A 17,439-nucleotide genomic window follows, 5' to 3' on the forward strand; every position below is an offset into this window, starting at 1 on the left:
ACATAGAGAACAGTTATTTCACATTTGAATAATATTTCACAATATTACAGCTTTTTTGTATAACATAAATGTAGCCTTGGTGAGCAGAAGAAACTTCTTTAAAAACATTTTAAAAATCATACCATTCTCAAACTTTTGTTTGAGTAATGTATATATAATTAAATGGCTGAGGCCGATTTTGGATCGCTATATGTTGGCCTTTATGTTTGGTACGATAGGGGGCCCAACCTGATATTCTTTCATAGGGCCCAAAATTGCAAGCGACGTCCTTGCTCGGCTCAGCCGGGGATATGGGGCAGTTCTCTGGGCTTGGACTATTCTGAGCTTAAAGCCCTCGATCCCCCCGGACAGCGCGCCAAATACACTTATTGTACTCTTTTATTCTATCCATTTGTAAGTGTGAACTCGTGAAACAACTGTCAACAGGTAATCAGGCATTATTTTCTTCTTATTTATTGATTTTTTAAATAAATAAATACATATTGTTTATTATTTATGTTTTTTATTACGAGAGGACATTTAATATACAAAAAAGAAGTAAAGTGGAAGAGCGAAAGGTCAGCAACAGCAATTAGGATTGTTTGTGAGTTGGTCTTGTGATTATGTAGATGCTACCTGTCTGATATTCAAAGAGAAAATTATATATAATTTGGCATTCCCCTGTAGGTAACTTTATTTTGATAGTCCACTTTAGACTTTGCAACTACATGTCATTAGAGTATTTGTAGACTGCCTAATTCATATTTACTAAAACTTTATTTTGTTGGTCCCCCAAAAGACATTCTACTGACTAGAAGTAATTTGGCAACTACAATTCAACTTACCGTATTCTACTAAGCCGAACCCAAACACCTAACCATAACCTACCAGTCTCTAAGAGAGTTAGTTGACACGTAGTTGCAAAGTTACTTATAGTTAGAATGTTTAAAGTAGACTATCAAAATAAAGTTTAACCAAAATATGTCAAAGAAACCGTGGTAATAATAAGTGGTCAAATAAAATAACACTATCCAAAAAAGGGAAATAACACTATTTTTAGTACTATTACTTGTTACAACATGCGTAGAATATGGCTTTCCATTATCAAAACTAATCACAGAATGGCTGAGACCAACACAGAGACTCGTACTACAGTCCTGCTGCAGTTTGTTTTTTTCTAGAGGAGAATTTCATCTTCCTGAGCTGTTCTTTATTTGACTAAGACTCGTCTGCTCTGACTAGAGGAGGTCTCAAGGGTTCAGGAGCCATAAATTAATCATCACACACACACACACACACACACACACACACACACACACACACACACACACACACACACACACACACACACACACACACACACACACACACACACACACACACACACACTTTAGAGACTCCATCAACCCCCAACACATCTGATCATTGCAAAAACGTTGCCCCTAACGACAAGACCCTTCCCTCATGACACATGCATAATTAACACAGTCGTAAATGAATTAATCATTATAAACATATTGATATAGATATAAAATTCATTATATAAATTCAGATCAATAAATCATCACAGAAGAAACTCTCTCATCTAGTTCTAAAGGCAATATTGAGGTCATGCAAAGCAGTGATTTCCTCTCAGGCATCCTAAAGGCCACATATGAAGGTGTCAGCTGCGGATTGGGAGGTCTTGAGATTTACTTGACTCCTTATTTTTATATATATAATTTATTGTCATTGTAATAGTACACTGAAATTACATACGAGCATCAATCGACAGTGCCATTCAAAGTGACTCCTTATTTTTGTAGTATGCATTATGAATACTGCATACTAAGTATGACAATTTTCTACATTAAATCCCTGAATGACCTACATACCACACTGCCAAAATATGCAGTACACAAGCAGAATGCACTGCAATGCACTCAACTTGACCAGCCATTTTCTGCTGTGACAAATGAACTAAAAAGCAATATCTGCCACGGATTTGAAAAGATCTTGAATTATAATTTGAATAAAATTGAAAAATAAATGAAAAATAAACACTTGCTGAATTAAAGGGATAGTTCACCCAAAAATGAAAATTTGATGTTTATCTGTGTGGCAAGGGGGGCGTGGTTCAGCGAGGTCTGCAGCGGGAGAGAGGGCCACGGGACGAGCGGTAAGTGAGTGGGTTGGACGCAGATTAATAACACCTGTCTCTTGTTCTAGTAATGAGCGCGGAGACGGGATAAAACACCAGCGGAACCGGAGACCGAGGAGAGAGAGAGTCGGACTGTTGATGCGAGACCCTGAGATATCCGGAACCCGGAAGTGCGTGACCCGGAAGCGAAACTGAGCATATACAGAGACAAACACACGCTGAAGCGTGCACGTTGTGATTTGAGTTATTGAGAAAATAAAGAGCATCAACAGTCCTGCCGACCCCCGTGTCCTCTTCCTTCCTCACTATATCGAACTTGTTACACTGGTGCCGAAAACCCGGGAAGGAAGCAGGACAGAGCCGCCGCCATGACAACGCCCTCCGCCTCGCCATTTGCGGAGATCATCACCTCCCTCGCGGTCCTCCACCAGGAACATCATAAGGCGTTGCTGGACCTTCGGACTGAACAGGAGAGCCGCTTCGCGGCCATAGTCCAAGGCCAGCAAGAGGACCGCGAGCAGTTCCGGAGCTGGATGGACCGGGAGGTTCGCGCCGAGGCCGCTGGGCGGGCCAGCGCACCGGTGCACGTGCCCCTACAGAAGATGGGGCCGGAAGACGACCCCGAGGCCTTCGTGGATCTCTTCCAAAAAGCCGCGGAGGCCTGCGGGTGGCCCCGGGCACAGTGGCCGGTGCGCCTCATCCCTCTTCTATCAGGCGAAGCCCAGGCGGCCGCGCAACATCTACCGGTTGCGAACCTCCTGGACTACGACGATCTGAAGCGGGCCATACTTCAGCGGGTCGGCCGGACCCCAGAACAACACCGCCAGCGTTTCCGCTCCCTGGAGTGGGGCGAGTCCGGTCGACCCTTCGCATTGGCCCAACAGCTCCGGGACGAGTGCCGCAGATGGCTGCTGGCCGGCGGCAGCGACGTGGACCATGTCGTCGATCTGGTGGTGCTGGAGCAGTTTATCACTCGGCTCCCCAGGAAGACCGCCGAGTGGGTCCAGTGCCACCGGCCCACGTCGCTGGAGACGGCCATCAATTTGGCGGAGGACCACCTGGTGGCGTGCCCGGGGGTCGGCGCACCCCCACTAACTTCTCCCTCTCTCTCTCCCCCTTCTCTCTCTCTCTCTCGACCTGTCCCTCTCCCCAGGTCCCGCCCTCCAGGCCCTCCTCGCGTTCCCCCCAGAGGCCGGGGTGGGATGGGCCTTGGACCGTCTGGGAGTTCGCGGGCCCCGCCCAGGGGGGCGGGGCCGCTGGGGACGGGTAGTGACTATGGATCCGGTTCCGCCCCCTATCCGCGCTCAGCCTCCAACCCACTCCCCGCCGCCGGGGCGGCGGGTAGGCCTGGGCTGGCCTGCTGGCGGTGCGGTGATCCGGATCATTTTGTGGACCGATGTCCGATGATGGACATCGGAACAATGATCCGGATCCCGGACGTCCAGCGGACCACCCCCGATCAAGCAGGAGAGTACCAAATTCCTGTAAGTATCAAGGGGGGTACATATCAGGCCTTGGTGGATTCAGGATGTAACCAAACCTCGATCCATCAAAGCCTGATTCAGCCTGGGGCGTTGGATACAAGCCGCGTGGTTAAGGTGCGGTGTGTGCACGGGGATGTGGTGGAATATCCGGTTGTCCCAGTCACGATACAGTTTAGGGGAAAAAAGCATAGTGTTGAGGTGGCGGTTAGTCCCCACCTCCGGCATCCGCTAATTCTGGGGACGAATTGGCCCGCCTTTTCGGCGTTATTGGGGTCGTTATGCGCGGATGCCGCTTGGGAAAACAAGGCTAGGAACGGGGCGGTGCGAGTGCAGGTTGGCGAGGCTGATACGGGGCCCTTGGGAACGGCTTCAGAGGAACCGAGCGGGGTTGAGAGACTGATTCTCTCGGACCGCGATGACTTCCCTCTGGAGCAGTCTCAAGACGAGACGCTAAAACATGCGTTTCAACAGGTCCGCACTATCGACGGTCAGTCCCTCCAACCCGCATTGCCCGTCACGTATCCTTATTTTGCCATAATTAAAGATAGGTTGTATCGAGTGATCCAAGACGCTCAGACAAAAATGGATACAACCCAATTGTTAGTACCAAAGAGCCGCCGGGAAATGCTTTTCCAGGCGGCTCATTCTAACCCGATGGCGGGCCACCTGGGACAGGCGGCCACGCTGAATCGTTTAATGACCCGATTCTTTTGGCCAGGCATTTATGACAATGTGCGCAGGTGGTGCGCGTCTTGTCCTGAATGTCAGTTGGTGAACCCACTGGCCGCCCCAAAAGCGCCATTGCGCCCTCTTCCATTAATGCAGGTCCCCTTCGAGAGAATTGCGATGGACCTCATCGGGCCATTAGAACGATCCGCACGCGGGCATCGTTTTGCGCTAGTTATCGTGGACTACGCAACACGATACCCGGAAGCAGTGGCTCTCCGCAACATCTCGGCGAAGAGTGTTGCGGACGCACTGTTTCGTTTAATCTCCCGGGTGGGGATTCCGAAAGAAATCCTCACTGATCAAGGCACGGCGTTTATGTCACGCACGTTAAGCGAATTGTACGGATTATTGGGCATTAAATCCATTCGAACCAGCGTCTATCACCCACAAACAGACGGTTTGGTCGAACGATTTAATCGCACTCTTAAATCCATGATCCGTAAATTCGTACAAGAAGACGCCAAAAATTGGGATCGGTGGTTAGAACCCCTCTTATTTGCTGTGCGCGAGGTCCCGCAAGCCTCCACGGGGTTTTCCCCCTTCGAGCTTCTCTACGGGCGTCAGCCACGGGGGGTGCTGGACGTCCTACGAGAAACTTGGGAGGAGGGGCCGTCGTTGGCCAAAAACGAAATTCAGTACGTCATGGACTTGCGAACAAAACTCCACACATTGGGGCGGCTATCTAGGGAGAATTTGTTGCAAGCCCAGGACCGCCAGAGCCGGTCATATAACAGGGGTACTAAACTGCGCAAATTCACACCGGGAGAGAAAGTGCTCGTTCTACTCCCAACCTCGAGCTCAAAATTAATGTCGAAGTGGCAGGGGCCGTTTGAGGTCGCACGACAGATAGGAGAGCTCGATTATGAAGTGATACGATCCGATAGGAACGGGGCACGTCAAATATACCACCTCAATCTGCTGAAAAAATGGAATGAGGTGGAATCGGTGTTGTTGGCAACGGTGATCGGGGGAGAGGATGATCTCGGGCCAGAGGCGAGCATTAAGGCGCAATCAGTCGCGCTGGCCCCTGGGGGAGACCACCTCTCACCGTTACAACTCGCTGATTTATCGAAGTTGCAAGCGGAGTTCGCCGACGTGTTCTCGCCCCTACCGGGACGTACCGACTTGATTCAGCACCATATCGAGACCGAGCCGGGCGTGGTAGTTCGCAGCCGGCCGTATCGCTTGCCTGAACACAAGAAAAAAGTAGTTCAGGACGAATTAGGCGCAATGCTCGACATGGGAGTAATCGAGGAGTCCAACAGTGACTGGGCGAGCCCGATAGTTTTGGTCCCCAAACCGGACGGCTCGGTCAGGTTCTGTGTGGACTACCGCAAGGTGAACGCTGTGTCGAAGTTCGACGCGTATCCAATGCCACGGGTTGACGAATTGCTTGATCGGTTAGGCTCGGCTCGATTTTATTCGACACTGGACTTAACAAAGGGCTATTGGCAGATCCCCTTGTCTCCATTGTCCAAAGAAAAAACAGCTTTCACCACGCCGTTCGGATTACACCAATTTGTCACGCTTCCTTTCGGCTTGTTCGGGGCGCCCGCAACCTTCCAGCGACTCATGGATAGGATTTTGCGTCCCCATGCTGCATATGCTGCTGCGTACCTAGATGACATAGTGATTTATAGTCACGACTGGCAGCGGCATATGCAGCATGTGAGGGCGGTCCTGAGGTCGCTGAGGAGAGCGGGGCTCACGGCCAATCCGAAGAAGTGTGCGATTGGGCGGGTGGAAGTAAGGTATCTGGGCTTCCACTTGGGTCATGGGCAGGTGCGTCCCCAAATTGATAAGACTGCCGCAATTGCAACCTGTCCGAGGCCCAAGACCAAAAAGGAGGTAAGACAGTTCTTGGGGCTGGCGGGATATTATAGACGGTTTATACCAAATTATTCGGACCTCACCAGCCCTTTGACTGATCTTACTAGAAAGGGGCTACCAGATACGGTCCAGTGGACGGAGCCGTGTCAACAGGCTTTTACCCAAGTAAAGGCTGCCCTATGTGGCGGGCCGCTGTTACACTCCCCTGACTTTTCTCTCCCTTTCTTGTTGCAGACTGACGCGTCGGACAGGGGGCTGGGCGCAGTCCTGGCCCAGGAGGTGGAGGGGGGAGAGCGGCCGGTGCTGTACATTAGCCGTAAGCTCTCCAAGAGAGAAGCTAAGTACAGCACCATAGAAAAGGAGTGTTTGGCCATCAGATGGGCCGTTCTCACCCTCCGCTATTACCTCCTGGGGCGGGAGTTCACTCTCTGTTCGGACCACGCTCCTCTCCAATGGCTCCACCGCATGAAGGATACCAACGCGCGGATCACCCGTTGGTATCTGGCTCTTCAGCCGTTTAAGTTCAAGGTGGTCCACAGGCCGGGTGCTCAGATGGCTGTGGCCGATTTCCTCTCCAGAAATGGGGGGGGGGGGGGGGGCTGCAGGCCGGACGGCTCCCCGGCCTGAGTCGGGCGGTGGGGGTATGTGGCAAGGGGGGCGTGGTTCAGCGAGGTCTGCAGCGGGAGAGAGGGCCACGGGACGAGCGGTAAGTGAGTGGGTTGGACGCAGATTAATAACACCTGTCTCTTGTTCTAGTAATGAGCGCGGAGACGGGATAAAACACCAGCGGAACCGGAGACCGAGGAGAGAGAGAGTCGGACTGTTGATGCGAGACCCTGAGATATCCGGAACCCGGAAGTGCGTGACCCGGAAGCGAAACTGAGCATATACAGAGACAAACACACGCTGAAGCGTGCACGTTGTGATTTGAGTTATTGAGAAAATAAAGAGCATCAACAGTCCTGCCGACCCCCGTGTCCTCTTCCTTCCTCACTATATCGAACTTGTTACAATCTGCTTACCCACAGGGCATCCAAGATGTAGGTGTGTTTGTTTCTACAGTAGAACACAAATGAAGATTTTTAGCTCAAACCGTTGCTCATAATGCATGTTAATGGGGTGTTTTTCTATGAGGCCACTATGAGAGTAAAAAACACATTTTTTTATCAAGCTCAGCGCCCGCATACTTCGACTCACTCCTACGAGTCTACACCCCACCAGAAGCCTTCGCTCAGCTGACGAGCGGAGGCTTGTGGTACCATCTCAGAGAGGCATGAAATCCCTCTCCAGAACTTTTTCTTTCATTGTTCCGGGTTGGTGGAACGATTTTCCGTCCTCCATACGCACGAACAGAATCACTCGCTTCATTCAAAAGGCAGGTAAAAACTCACCGCTTCCATGAGCACTTAATCTTATCATAAAAAATCAAATAAAAAACTCTAAACTCTTCCTCCACTACTTTTCTTTTCTTCTCCCCTTTTTCTGATTTTTGCTACTCTGAGTAGTATACACATCTTGGTATTTAGGGCACTTTTTGTGTTTCTTTGCCTTTCTTGACAGATCGCTTCCTGTACTCCTGAGTTGTAAGTCGCTTTGGATAAAGGCGTCTGCTAAATGCATAAATGTCAATAAATGTAAATGTAAATGTATATACATACGATTCCATATTAAACCCTGTGGCTCGTGACGATACATTGATGACTTAAGACACTATGTTTTTTTTCCCTCATCTCTTCTAGTATTCCCAACGCCATTACTTCCGCCAAAGAAGGTCAAAACCCAGTGTGATCATATATATATATATATATATAGATTCCTCATTAGCGCATGCATAGATTGGTTGAATGAGAATCTATGTACACATATCTATGATTGTGTCGTTATTTTGCCCTTTGCTGGAAGTGATGGCATTGGGAATACTGCATAAGATTTGTCTGATATGAGGTAAAAAAATACCATAAATTCAGCAGAAACCGATCGCTTTGTGTCTTAAGACATCAATGTATTGTCACAGGGCTTAATATGGATTCATATGTCTATGTGTTTTTACTCTCATAGTGGCTCTCATTAAAAAAAACACCCCATTGACATGCATTATACGACAACGGTTTGGGCTAAAAATCTTCATTTGTGTTCTACTGAAGAAACAAACACACCTACATGTTGGATGCCCTGCGGGTAAACATCAAATTTGCAATGTTTAGATGAACTATCCCTTTAACTCTTTCCCCGCCATTGAAGAACTTCTGGCAACTCATGTTTTCACTGTTCTTCGGTAGGGGGAGCTATTACACATCTTCAGAAAGAGTACAGAGTTTCCGGACACAGGCGAAGAAGAAATAAGTGATAGAAGCATTGCTGACGCTCATGTACAATAACACGATCATCAAACATTAAACAGAATATAAATCAAAACTGCCTAATGTTACTGAATGAAATGTCAAACCCATGAAGAAGAAACGACTGTGAAGCTTTGGGGCTGTTGATGGACTTTACTACATCTGTGTTATGATCTTCATTCATTAAGCACTTATCAGGATAAACTAAACGCTGGATTTTCAAAAGTACGTGAAGTAAGAAATCATGGCATCGACACTTTAAAATACGTCCATAAGTTTTGCAGAGGAGTTTGTTATTGTACGGACATCGACGTTGGTTTACATGTCAGTCTGATGGCCTCTGGGCGGTCCTTGGCCAATGAAAGCTGCAATGGAGTCGTGTTATTTTAAGAGCATATTAGCAATATATGACCACACACTACACAACGTGCATCTACTCTGCTTATTACACACACAGGGACACGCAGCATGCACACAAACATTTATAAATATTAAAAATAAAAGGATTACTCTCTGAAGAAGCGTTTAGTCTTTCCGCTCGCAAATTCCAGAATGGCGCAAGCATAACTGGCTTTTAAAGGGAATGGGAGAAAAGACTCAGATTGATTTATTGCACATTACAAGTAAAACACAACTCATTAAGAGACGAGGGACAACCCTTTTAGACCATGCGCATCAACCTATTTTCCCATCGTTAAACTAGCAAGTGGATACGTTCAAATAGGGCCCAAAATTATGCTTTTTTAAATTAAACTTATCCACATTCAACTGTTCATAAAAAATAATAAAATTAAATTAAAAAAAAATAGAATGCATGAAGCTTTGTTTAAAAGCATAGGGTCTGTTCTTTCTTTTGATATATTGCATATTCAGATATTCATACAATATATTCTGGTGGCCATGAAAGTTATGTGAATAATAAATTCTGGCAATGGCCTGATATGAAGGTTGATACATTTTTATTATTCATTTTGAATTAGGTTTATATTTTATATTTTCTGTTTTCATTTTAATTTTCGTAATTTTGTTGTGTTTTATGTAGTTTTCTAGGTTTATTCAATTGTATTCAACAAACTAATTTTGTATATTTATATTTATTCTTTCAAGTAATGAAAGTTTTATGGTTTGTTAACTATAACAACCTTTAATATACTAATATAAATAGTGTGAAATAGTACACTTCTATATTTTTAGTACTGAATGAATAATTGTATATATAACTGACATTTCTTTCACCTCATCCACCATCTTGGATGGATATTTTCAGTGAGCTTTTTACAACGCATTCTCGGTTTTCCTTTGCAGCGGCTTCATGCAATGCTTTCATAAATTTAACCTCAAGAAGTTATCCTTCTAATAATTAAGCAGTGCATCTATCGACAATGCACACATTATGCCTTAAAATGCTGCCTACGTAGGCATCTCACCATGTTTTGGAGTCAGTCTTTGGATCAGCTGTGATGTTCAGTCAGTATACACAAATGAGAAAGAAATCTGTTTGTCCCTCTACGCACTGGATCTGTTTATCAAACAAAACAGTTGGTGCTAGTATACAAAAAAAAAACTCTTATTAAGACACAAAAACAAAACTAATTTCACTTACTGCATTTTGCATTTTTCTGTTTCTTTCTCAGCTCAAATGCATTTCTAGCAGAACAGAAGAAAATGCCTTTTATCTGGGGTCGATTTTTAATGTGCTTGTAAATTGCTGAGTATTGACACGCTGTCAAGGGAGGAACAGTCGATGTTAACCGACTGAGTAAAGCAGCAGTCTGGACCCCAAACCCCTCCATCTGTGCAAACGCAGATCGAATGTGACAGACAGAGAGAAGAAAGAGAGATGGACGATTGCAGAGAAAACAAAAATGGAGACAGTTGGAGGTTGCTGTTGGTCAAGTAAAAAAAAAAGAAGAAAAAGAAAAGAAGCATACCTGCTGTGTAAGAAACGTGCAGAAATATCTTCTCAGACAATATAAGGAAAGGCATCAGTTTGACTGTGTAATACTGAGACGCCTTCACTGAGATGACATTTGAAGCACTGTGGATCCTTTAGATGTTTCCGACAATCATGTGAGCGAGGTTTGGCTGCAGGTGGATTAAATAAAAATGTTATTCATAATAAATTCAATATAAAATGTTCTCAGTTTAAGATTTAATTTATACTGTCAAATGACTGTTATTAGCAGCTACACCAATCAAGCATAACATTATGACCACTAACAGGCGACATGAATAACACTGCATCTCTACATCACAGCACCTGTTAGTGGGTGGGATATATTAGGCAGCAAGTGAACATTTTGTTCTTAGTGTTGATGTGTTAGAAGCAGGAAAAATGGCCAAGTGTAAGAATATGAGCGAGTTTGACAAGGGCCAAACTGTGATGGCTAGAGGTCAGAGCATCTCCAGAACTGCAGCTCTAGTGGGCTGTTCCCGGTCTGCAGTGGTCAGTATCTATCAAAAGTGCTCCAAGGAAGGAACAGTGGAGAACCGGCCACAGGGTCATGGGCGGCCAAGGCTCACTGATGCACGTGGGGAGCGAAGGCTGGTCCATGTGGTCAGATCAAACAGACTGCTCATATTGCTCAAGAAGTTAATGCTTGTTCTGAAAGAAAGTGTCAGAATACACAGAGCGTCGCAGTTTGTTGCGTATGGGGCTGCATAGCCGTAGACCAGTCAGGGAGCCCATGCTGACCGGTCCTCCACTAAAAGTGGCAACAGTGGCACGTGAGCATCAGAACTGGACCCTGGAGCAATGGAAGAAGGTGGCCTGGTCTGATGAATCATGTTTTCTTTTACATCACGTGGACGGCCGGGCACGTCACTTACCTGAGGAACACATGGCACCAGGATGCACTATGGAAAGAAGGCGAGCCGGTGGAGGCAGTGTGATGCTTTGGGCAATGTTCTGCTGGGAAACCTTGGGTCCTCCATCCATGTGGATGTTACTTTGACACGTACCACCTACTTAAGCATTGCTGCAGAACATGTTCAGCCTTTCATGGAAACGGTATTCCCTGGTGGCTGTGGCTCTTTCCGCAGGATAATGCTCCTGACACAAAGCAGAAATAGTTCAGCAATGGTTTGAAGAGCACAACGTGTTTGAGGTGTTGACTTGACAGGATTTTAATTTTGCCTCAATTAGTGTGGAAAAAAAAAAGATTAATGATAGATTTATGCATAAAAAATATTCAAGATATATTACAAATGACTTCAAGCTATTTTTTTGTTTTAAGGATATTTAGATACTTGGCAACACTTTACAATACGGTCTTGTTTGTTAGTTAATGCATTACCTGACATGAACAAACTGAGCAATCTATGTTTTTACAGCATTTAATAATCCTTATTAATGTAAGTTAATAAAAGTAAAGTTGATTTTGTTCATTGTTAGTCAAATGTTATGAAATTAAACGTTATTACAAAGTGTTACCAGACATTATCACTGTAAAGAATGACAAAAATACTGATTTCGAACAGGATTTTTCTCCAGCGTAGTCATCACATAAGGTGCCGTCAGAGAATAACACTGGATACTGTGAAAAATATGTGGACATTTTCTAAAACGTGTGATAGAATAGAAAAGTGTTATGCTTGATTTTTGCAGATTCTTTTGGCATGAGGAGGAAAAAGATGAATAATAACATAAAATATGTGTTATAACAGATCCAAGTGTGTTTGCATGTTCTCCCCAGTGAACACATTCACTGCCAAGACGCACACAAACACGTCCCAGTCCTTCGCACAATCTCAAACACACAAATCTTGTCACTCTCTTTCTGTTAGTCATACTGATTTTTTCATGCTTCAGTGTGTCTATTTCTTCCCTCAAACCCTTGGAAACAAAGCGAGTCAAAATGACCTCAATCTGTCTCCTTTCATTATACGTTTTGACGTGCTCACTGTGGAACACCTTGAGAACTATAAACCTCTGCTCAACAACATGTCTGCATGCGTATACATGAAAGTTGCGTTTATGAGGGAGTGATATATTTATGTGCACAAAATGCATTTATATTATTTATATAAATACACCAACAGAAAATATGAATGTAATATTAATGTACGTATTAATGCAAGCTTGTCTTATATCTGCAGTATCACACCCTTCCTCTGGCCTTTGCCTTTGTATTCTCATGTTTAAAAAGAGCTTTTTAAAACAACTCAGATAAACGTGTCAAGATCTGATAGAAAACCAGACCTGCTGCCAAATATATATATATATTTTTTTATACATGAAATACATTTGATTGTCGTACAGTCTATGGATAGGAGTTTAACTACACGTGAGAGATCTTCAGCAAACTCAAGATAATCCTACTATATAAACACTTCCTGATCTTCACTACTTTCCCCTACACTTTAACAGTCTCTCAGCAGACACACATAATAACGTCTACATTTTCTGTATCAGATACACCGCCTACAGTTTATTCACTGACCATACAATGCATATAGCAAACAAAATGGAAAGCACTTACTTGATCCGGTAAGCTCTCATCTGATTGGTTAGATTTATGCAACTTGTCTGAGTAAATGCACACAGGGTTTTTCTATCCATCTGCCAGAAAACAAAAGTGCCTTTACTGAATAGAAATACATACAGTATATTTAGAAAGAAACAAATCTTGATCAGTCTTCAAATATTTTCTGTGCCATTGTGTCATTATTTAAATGAGCCTTTTTTGTCTAATTAATGTGTCATGATGCATTTTAGATAAACTTGCCTCAAAATGGCACATACAAACTATGATTGGATGCTTTTCATGCTGAACAATTCTTGGCTTAAATAAACAGCAATGCGGTCTGTACTTTATGTGACATATTTTATAGCACAAACAGTAAATCTGTCGTATAACAACAGTAGTGACTGGTAGATATCACTGGAGTGACAGTTTCGGTATTTATACTTAACGTTGATCATCTTAAATCAACAAAGATCTAGAATAAGTGCAAAAAGTGTCAAACACTAAATGAAGCGGTGAGTTACAAACAGTTACAAGGAAACCAGCATTTAGCCAGTATATGATATCAATATTAGCACATCCTGTTCGTGTCCTTGAATTTTTATGGTCGGAATGCTGATAAAGAAAGATATTACAAGGCCAAAAGTCACAAATATGAACAGAGATAATTAAGACTAGTACCAACTACCAAAGTTAAGAATAATCAAATAATGATAATTTAAAGATGGTTAAATTAGGTCTGAAGGTGTACATTGTTTTGTTCAGCAAAAATTCTAGATTACCCCCTTTTTAGATTATATTAAGTTACAAAAGTACCATACCTATTGCATGAAGGACTCTTGTGAAGGACAAGAAATGGCTGACAATCCAGTCTGACATATTTCAGAGTGAAATAGAATATTTAACGAGAGATAAAAAGAGATTAGTGCTTGATCTTATGAAATAGGAAGTGATTGGATAATAAAACATGGGTTGCCTACATACCATATTTAAGAGGATGAAAAATAAGAGGGCTTGAAGTGAGTCTAAAACGAAACAGTTTCTGAGGAGTAGCAGGTTATTTATATGTTTAGATTATGACATGACATTCTTGGTCGACCTCCTTCCAACCATATTTTACTGGTCTGAGATCAGCAGACTATAGGCCACTGCAAATGTGTTCATGGAACTGGCTGACGGCTTCTTGGTGTCATGGCACAGTTTCCTGCAGGAAGTCTCTATTTGACGTTCGGGTCCATGTTTTCACAGCATCTATGCCAGATTCTGACCCTCCATCTGCGCATCTCAGAAAATGAGCTTTGTTTGACTCTTTATGCTCTTCACTTATGGCGTTTGGTCAGTGCCGTGGCCTCTGATCTCTGCTGACAGCAGTGCAGCCCAGCGGGTCTTTTGATGCTGTTCACCATCTGCTGCTGCTTCTGACACGATCCTCTTCTCTTCTGCCTACAGATGAACTGTCTCCAGCATCAGACCCCTGTAATGCTGACGGAGAAGTCAGAGTGTTGTGCGTAACGGTTGCATGAAATATGTGCCATGGTAGCCGCAAACTTGTCTGTAAATCCCAGAGGAAAACTTTATTGCTCTCAAGTTGCGCTTTTATACTGTAGCTCAGGAAACCTAGGCCGCATTTATATGGTTAACCAAGTATGATTTTTGTTCACCGGTGTCTGGCATAGATCGAACCTTGTTACAGGCTGGTGGCAGAAACACATGAGGGTTGGTTTTTTTCTATCCGTTTAGGGACACTTTCAAAAGTGGCTGATGCGTCACCTGCTGGATGGTTTTTAAATGCAGATATAAATATCTAAAGAGCAGGATTATTGATGTAATAAATTTAGAACTCAAAAGCACCAAATAAGACACCAAATCATTTGCAAACAGAAATTATACTTGAAAGGATTTTTGACGCAATAAAAGATTTTTGACGCAACACAGTCATGAGTCAAAACCTCAGAAGGTGATTAAAAATGCATCAAATGTCTGTTTTGTTGGCAACTGGAATAACAAGTGCAAATAACGAACGCATAGTGAATCAAAAGTTATCCAGGGATAAAGCAATGTATTATGTGTGAGTGTGCTCGTGACTCTTTAGCTTTAGTTTTCTGAAAGAAGCAGTACAGTGTATCTGTAATTTATAAATATGATGAAACTAAAGATTCTTCTGCGATATGAAGGAAGCAGTACTACTCTATAGGTAGTCAAGATTAAAGAGACAGTTCATCCAAAAATGAAAATTAACCCATGATATACTCCCCCTCAGTCCTCCTAGATGTAGACATTCTTCTTTCAGGCAAACACAATCAGTTATATTAAAAATGTCCTGGCTCTTCCAAACATTATAATGGCAGTGGCTGTTTGGTCATATTTAAAGTCCACAAAAGTACATCTGTCAATCATATAACTGCTCCAACACGGCTCTGGGGGTAAATACAGGTCTTCTGGAGAGAAGCGATCCATTTGTGTAAGAAAACCTCACCTCATCTGACGAGCGTAACTGGTGTGTAATGTCGTCAGATGTAGTGTAAGCATTTTGAACTGCAAGCTTTTTCCATAAGCTAGATAATTTACTTCATAAAGTTTTAAATATGGATATTTTTCTTACACAAACGCAATTTCCCCTTCAGGGATAGTTCACCCAAAAATGAAAATGTGATGTTTATCTACTTACCCCCACTGCATCCAACATGTAGGTGTGTTTGTTTCTTCAGTAGAACACAAATGAAGATTTTTAACTCCAACCGTTGCTGTGTGTAGGTCATTTAATGCATGTCAATGGGTAACAATTCTATGAGAGCAAAAAAAAAACATGCTTAGACAACATTCACAAAGATCCCTGTGGCTCATGACGACACTGATATCTTAAGACACAAAACGATCAGTTTGTGTGAGAAATCGAGCCATATTTATATCATTTTTTACCTAAAATAGAACGCTATATCCAACAGCCTGGAACATGCTTCAAATTGTAATTTTTGGGTGAATTATCCCATTAATAACATGTTGCTCTTCAGGTTTGATTATAGTAAGGCAAGAATTAAAAATACCAAAATTCACTATTGTACATTACTAACATCTCTTACAATCTCAGTGAAAATTGCTTGTACAGTCGAGAAAAATGTGCTGTATCATTTACGCACCATTGTTTATTAACTTCGCTTTATCTTAAAAACCATCAAAGTACTTAAAGTTCTGATAAGAGCTGGAACATGTCCAGAATGTCTCACTGTCGATAACAGAAACCACCATTCAGATGCATTATAAATGCTTTCCTTGAGAAAAATATAGCCTGTTTAATGGTCATATAGCAGTGTATGTCTCACCAAACATCATGACAAAGTGCCTCATGAAGTTCAGTCATTAGCACTAATCATACATTATATATATTTGGCTGCGATCTATTATTTAAGCTCTATTATCGACTATGGCATGAGTTATTCTGCAGGTATGAAAATAGTTTTTCCATCGTTTTTTAAAAGGTTAGTTCATCCAAAAAAAGAAAGTTCCCTCATTACTTACTGACCTTCATGTCGTTCTGAACCTGTATGACTTTCTTCTTTACGCTCCTCGTTTCTAAGCAATGAAGGTAAATTTGGACAGATGCTGTCAAGCTCCAGTTCTACAAAAAAAACCCACTAAATTTTCATAAAATATTCCATACAGCTCATGTTCCAACTTGTCTTCTGAAGCTATACGATGGCTTTGTGTGATGAGCAGGCATATAAATGAAGCTGGACACCATCATTTCTTGAGTCTTGTAATATTATGGTTTGACTTTATAAGATCTGGAAGATAGTGAATTAATCAAATATACTTTAATATGGTGCTTTTATGGAGCTTGGCAGATTCAATCACCATGTACTTTCATTGTATGCAATGAACTAACGCTGAAGCTGAATAAAGCTTATTCTGAAAAGAACATTTGTGGAATATTCCTTATGATATAACCTGTAATTATCTTTGAGGTCTAGCAAACACACAATAGAGCCTCTGGGGAAGAAAAGAGTTTCAAGGGAGAAAATTGGCTGCAAATGTATGTAATTTGCAACGAGTCTCTCTAAAAGACGCAAAATTCAATCAACCAGTTTCCTTGTATAAAGCAGATTAAGAGCATTAGATGCTCCCTGTGTGTGTGTGTGTGTGTGTGTGTGTGTGTGTGTGTGTGTGTGTGTGTGTGTGTGTGTGTGTGTGTGTGTGTGTGTGTGTGTGTGTGTGTGTGTGTGTGTGTGTTTAAGGATGCAGAGAAAGTGAATAAAAGTGTGTTTCGAGAGTAAATAAAAGCATTCTCAGTTAATACAGAGTAACTAAACTATTATAAGAATATATTTCATGTCTTCATTGAAACTCTGTATTACAAAAAAAATTAAAAAATATATAATTCTCGGGAAAATAAGTCATATCTTACGGTGTTTTTATATTTGGAAAAACAAGTTAATTAAAATGATGTTTTTTCAGTGTAGTCATTATTTGAGCTT

The 17,439-nt window shown here is 42.8% G+C and overlaps 1 protein-coding gene across 1 annotated transcript; it reads left to right on the forward strand.

Moving 5' to 3' along the window:
* Window positions 1-2,096: 2,096 nt before the first annotated feature.
* LOC137093420 (uncharacterized) lies at window positions 2,097-7,165 on the forward strand. The gene is made up of 2 exons (XM_067458238.1): window positions 2,097-3,603; window positions 6,919-7,165. The coding sequence occupies exons 1-2, from the start codon at window positions 2,488-2,490 to the stop codon at window positions 6,919-6,921; spliced, it is 1,119 nt and encodes a 372-aa protein (XP_067314339.1). The 5' UTR covers window positions 2,097-2,487; the 3' UTR covers window positions 6,922-7,165.
* The last annotated feature ends 10,274 nt before the right edge of the window (window positions 7,166-17,439 follow it).

Source organism: Pseudorasbora parva, chromosome 12, assembly GCF_024679245.1.
Source record: "Pseudorasbora parva isolate DD20220531a chromosome 12, ASM2467924v1, whole genome shotgun sequence".
In the NCBI taxonomy this organism is placed as follows: domain Eukaryota; kingdom Metazoa; phylum Chordata; class Actinopteri; order Cypriniformes; family Gobionidae; genus Pseudorasbora; species Pseudorasbora parva.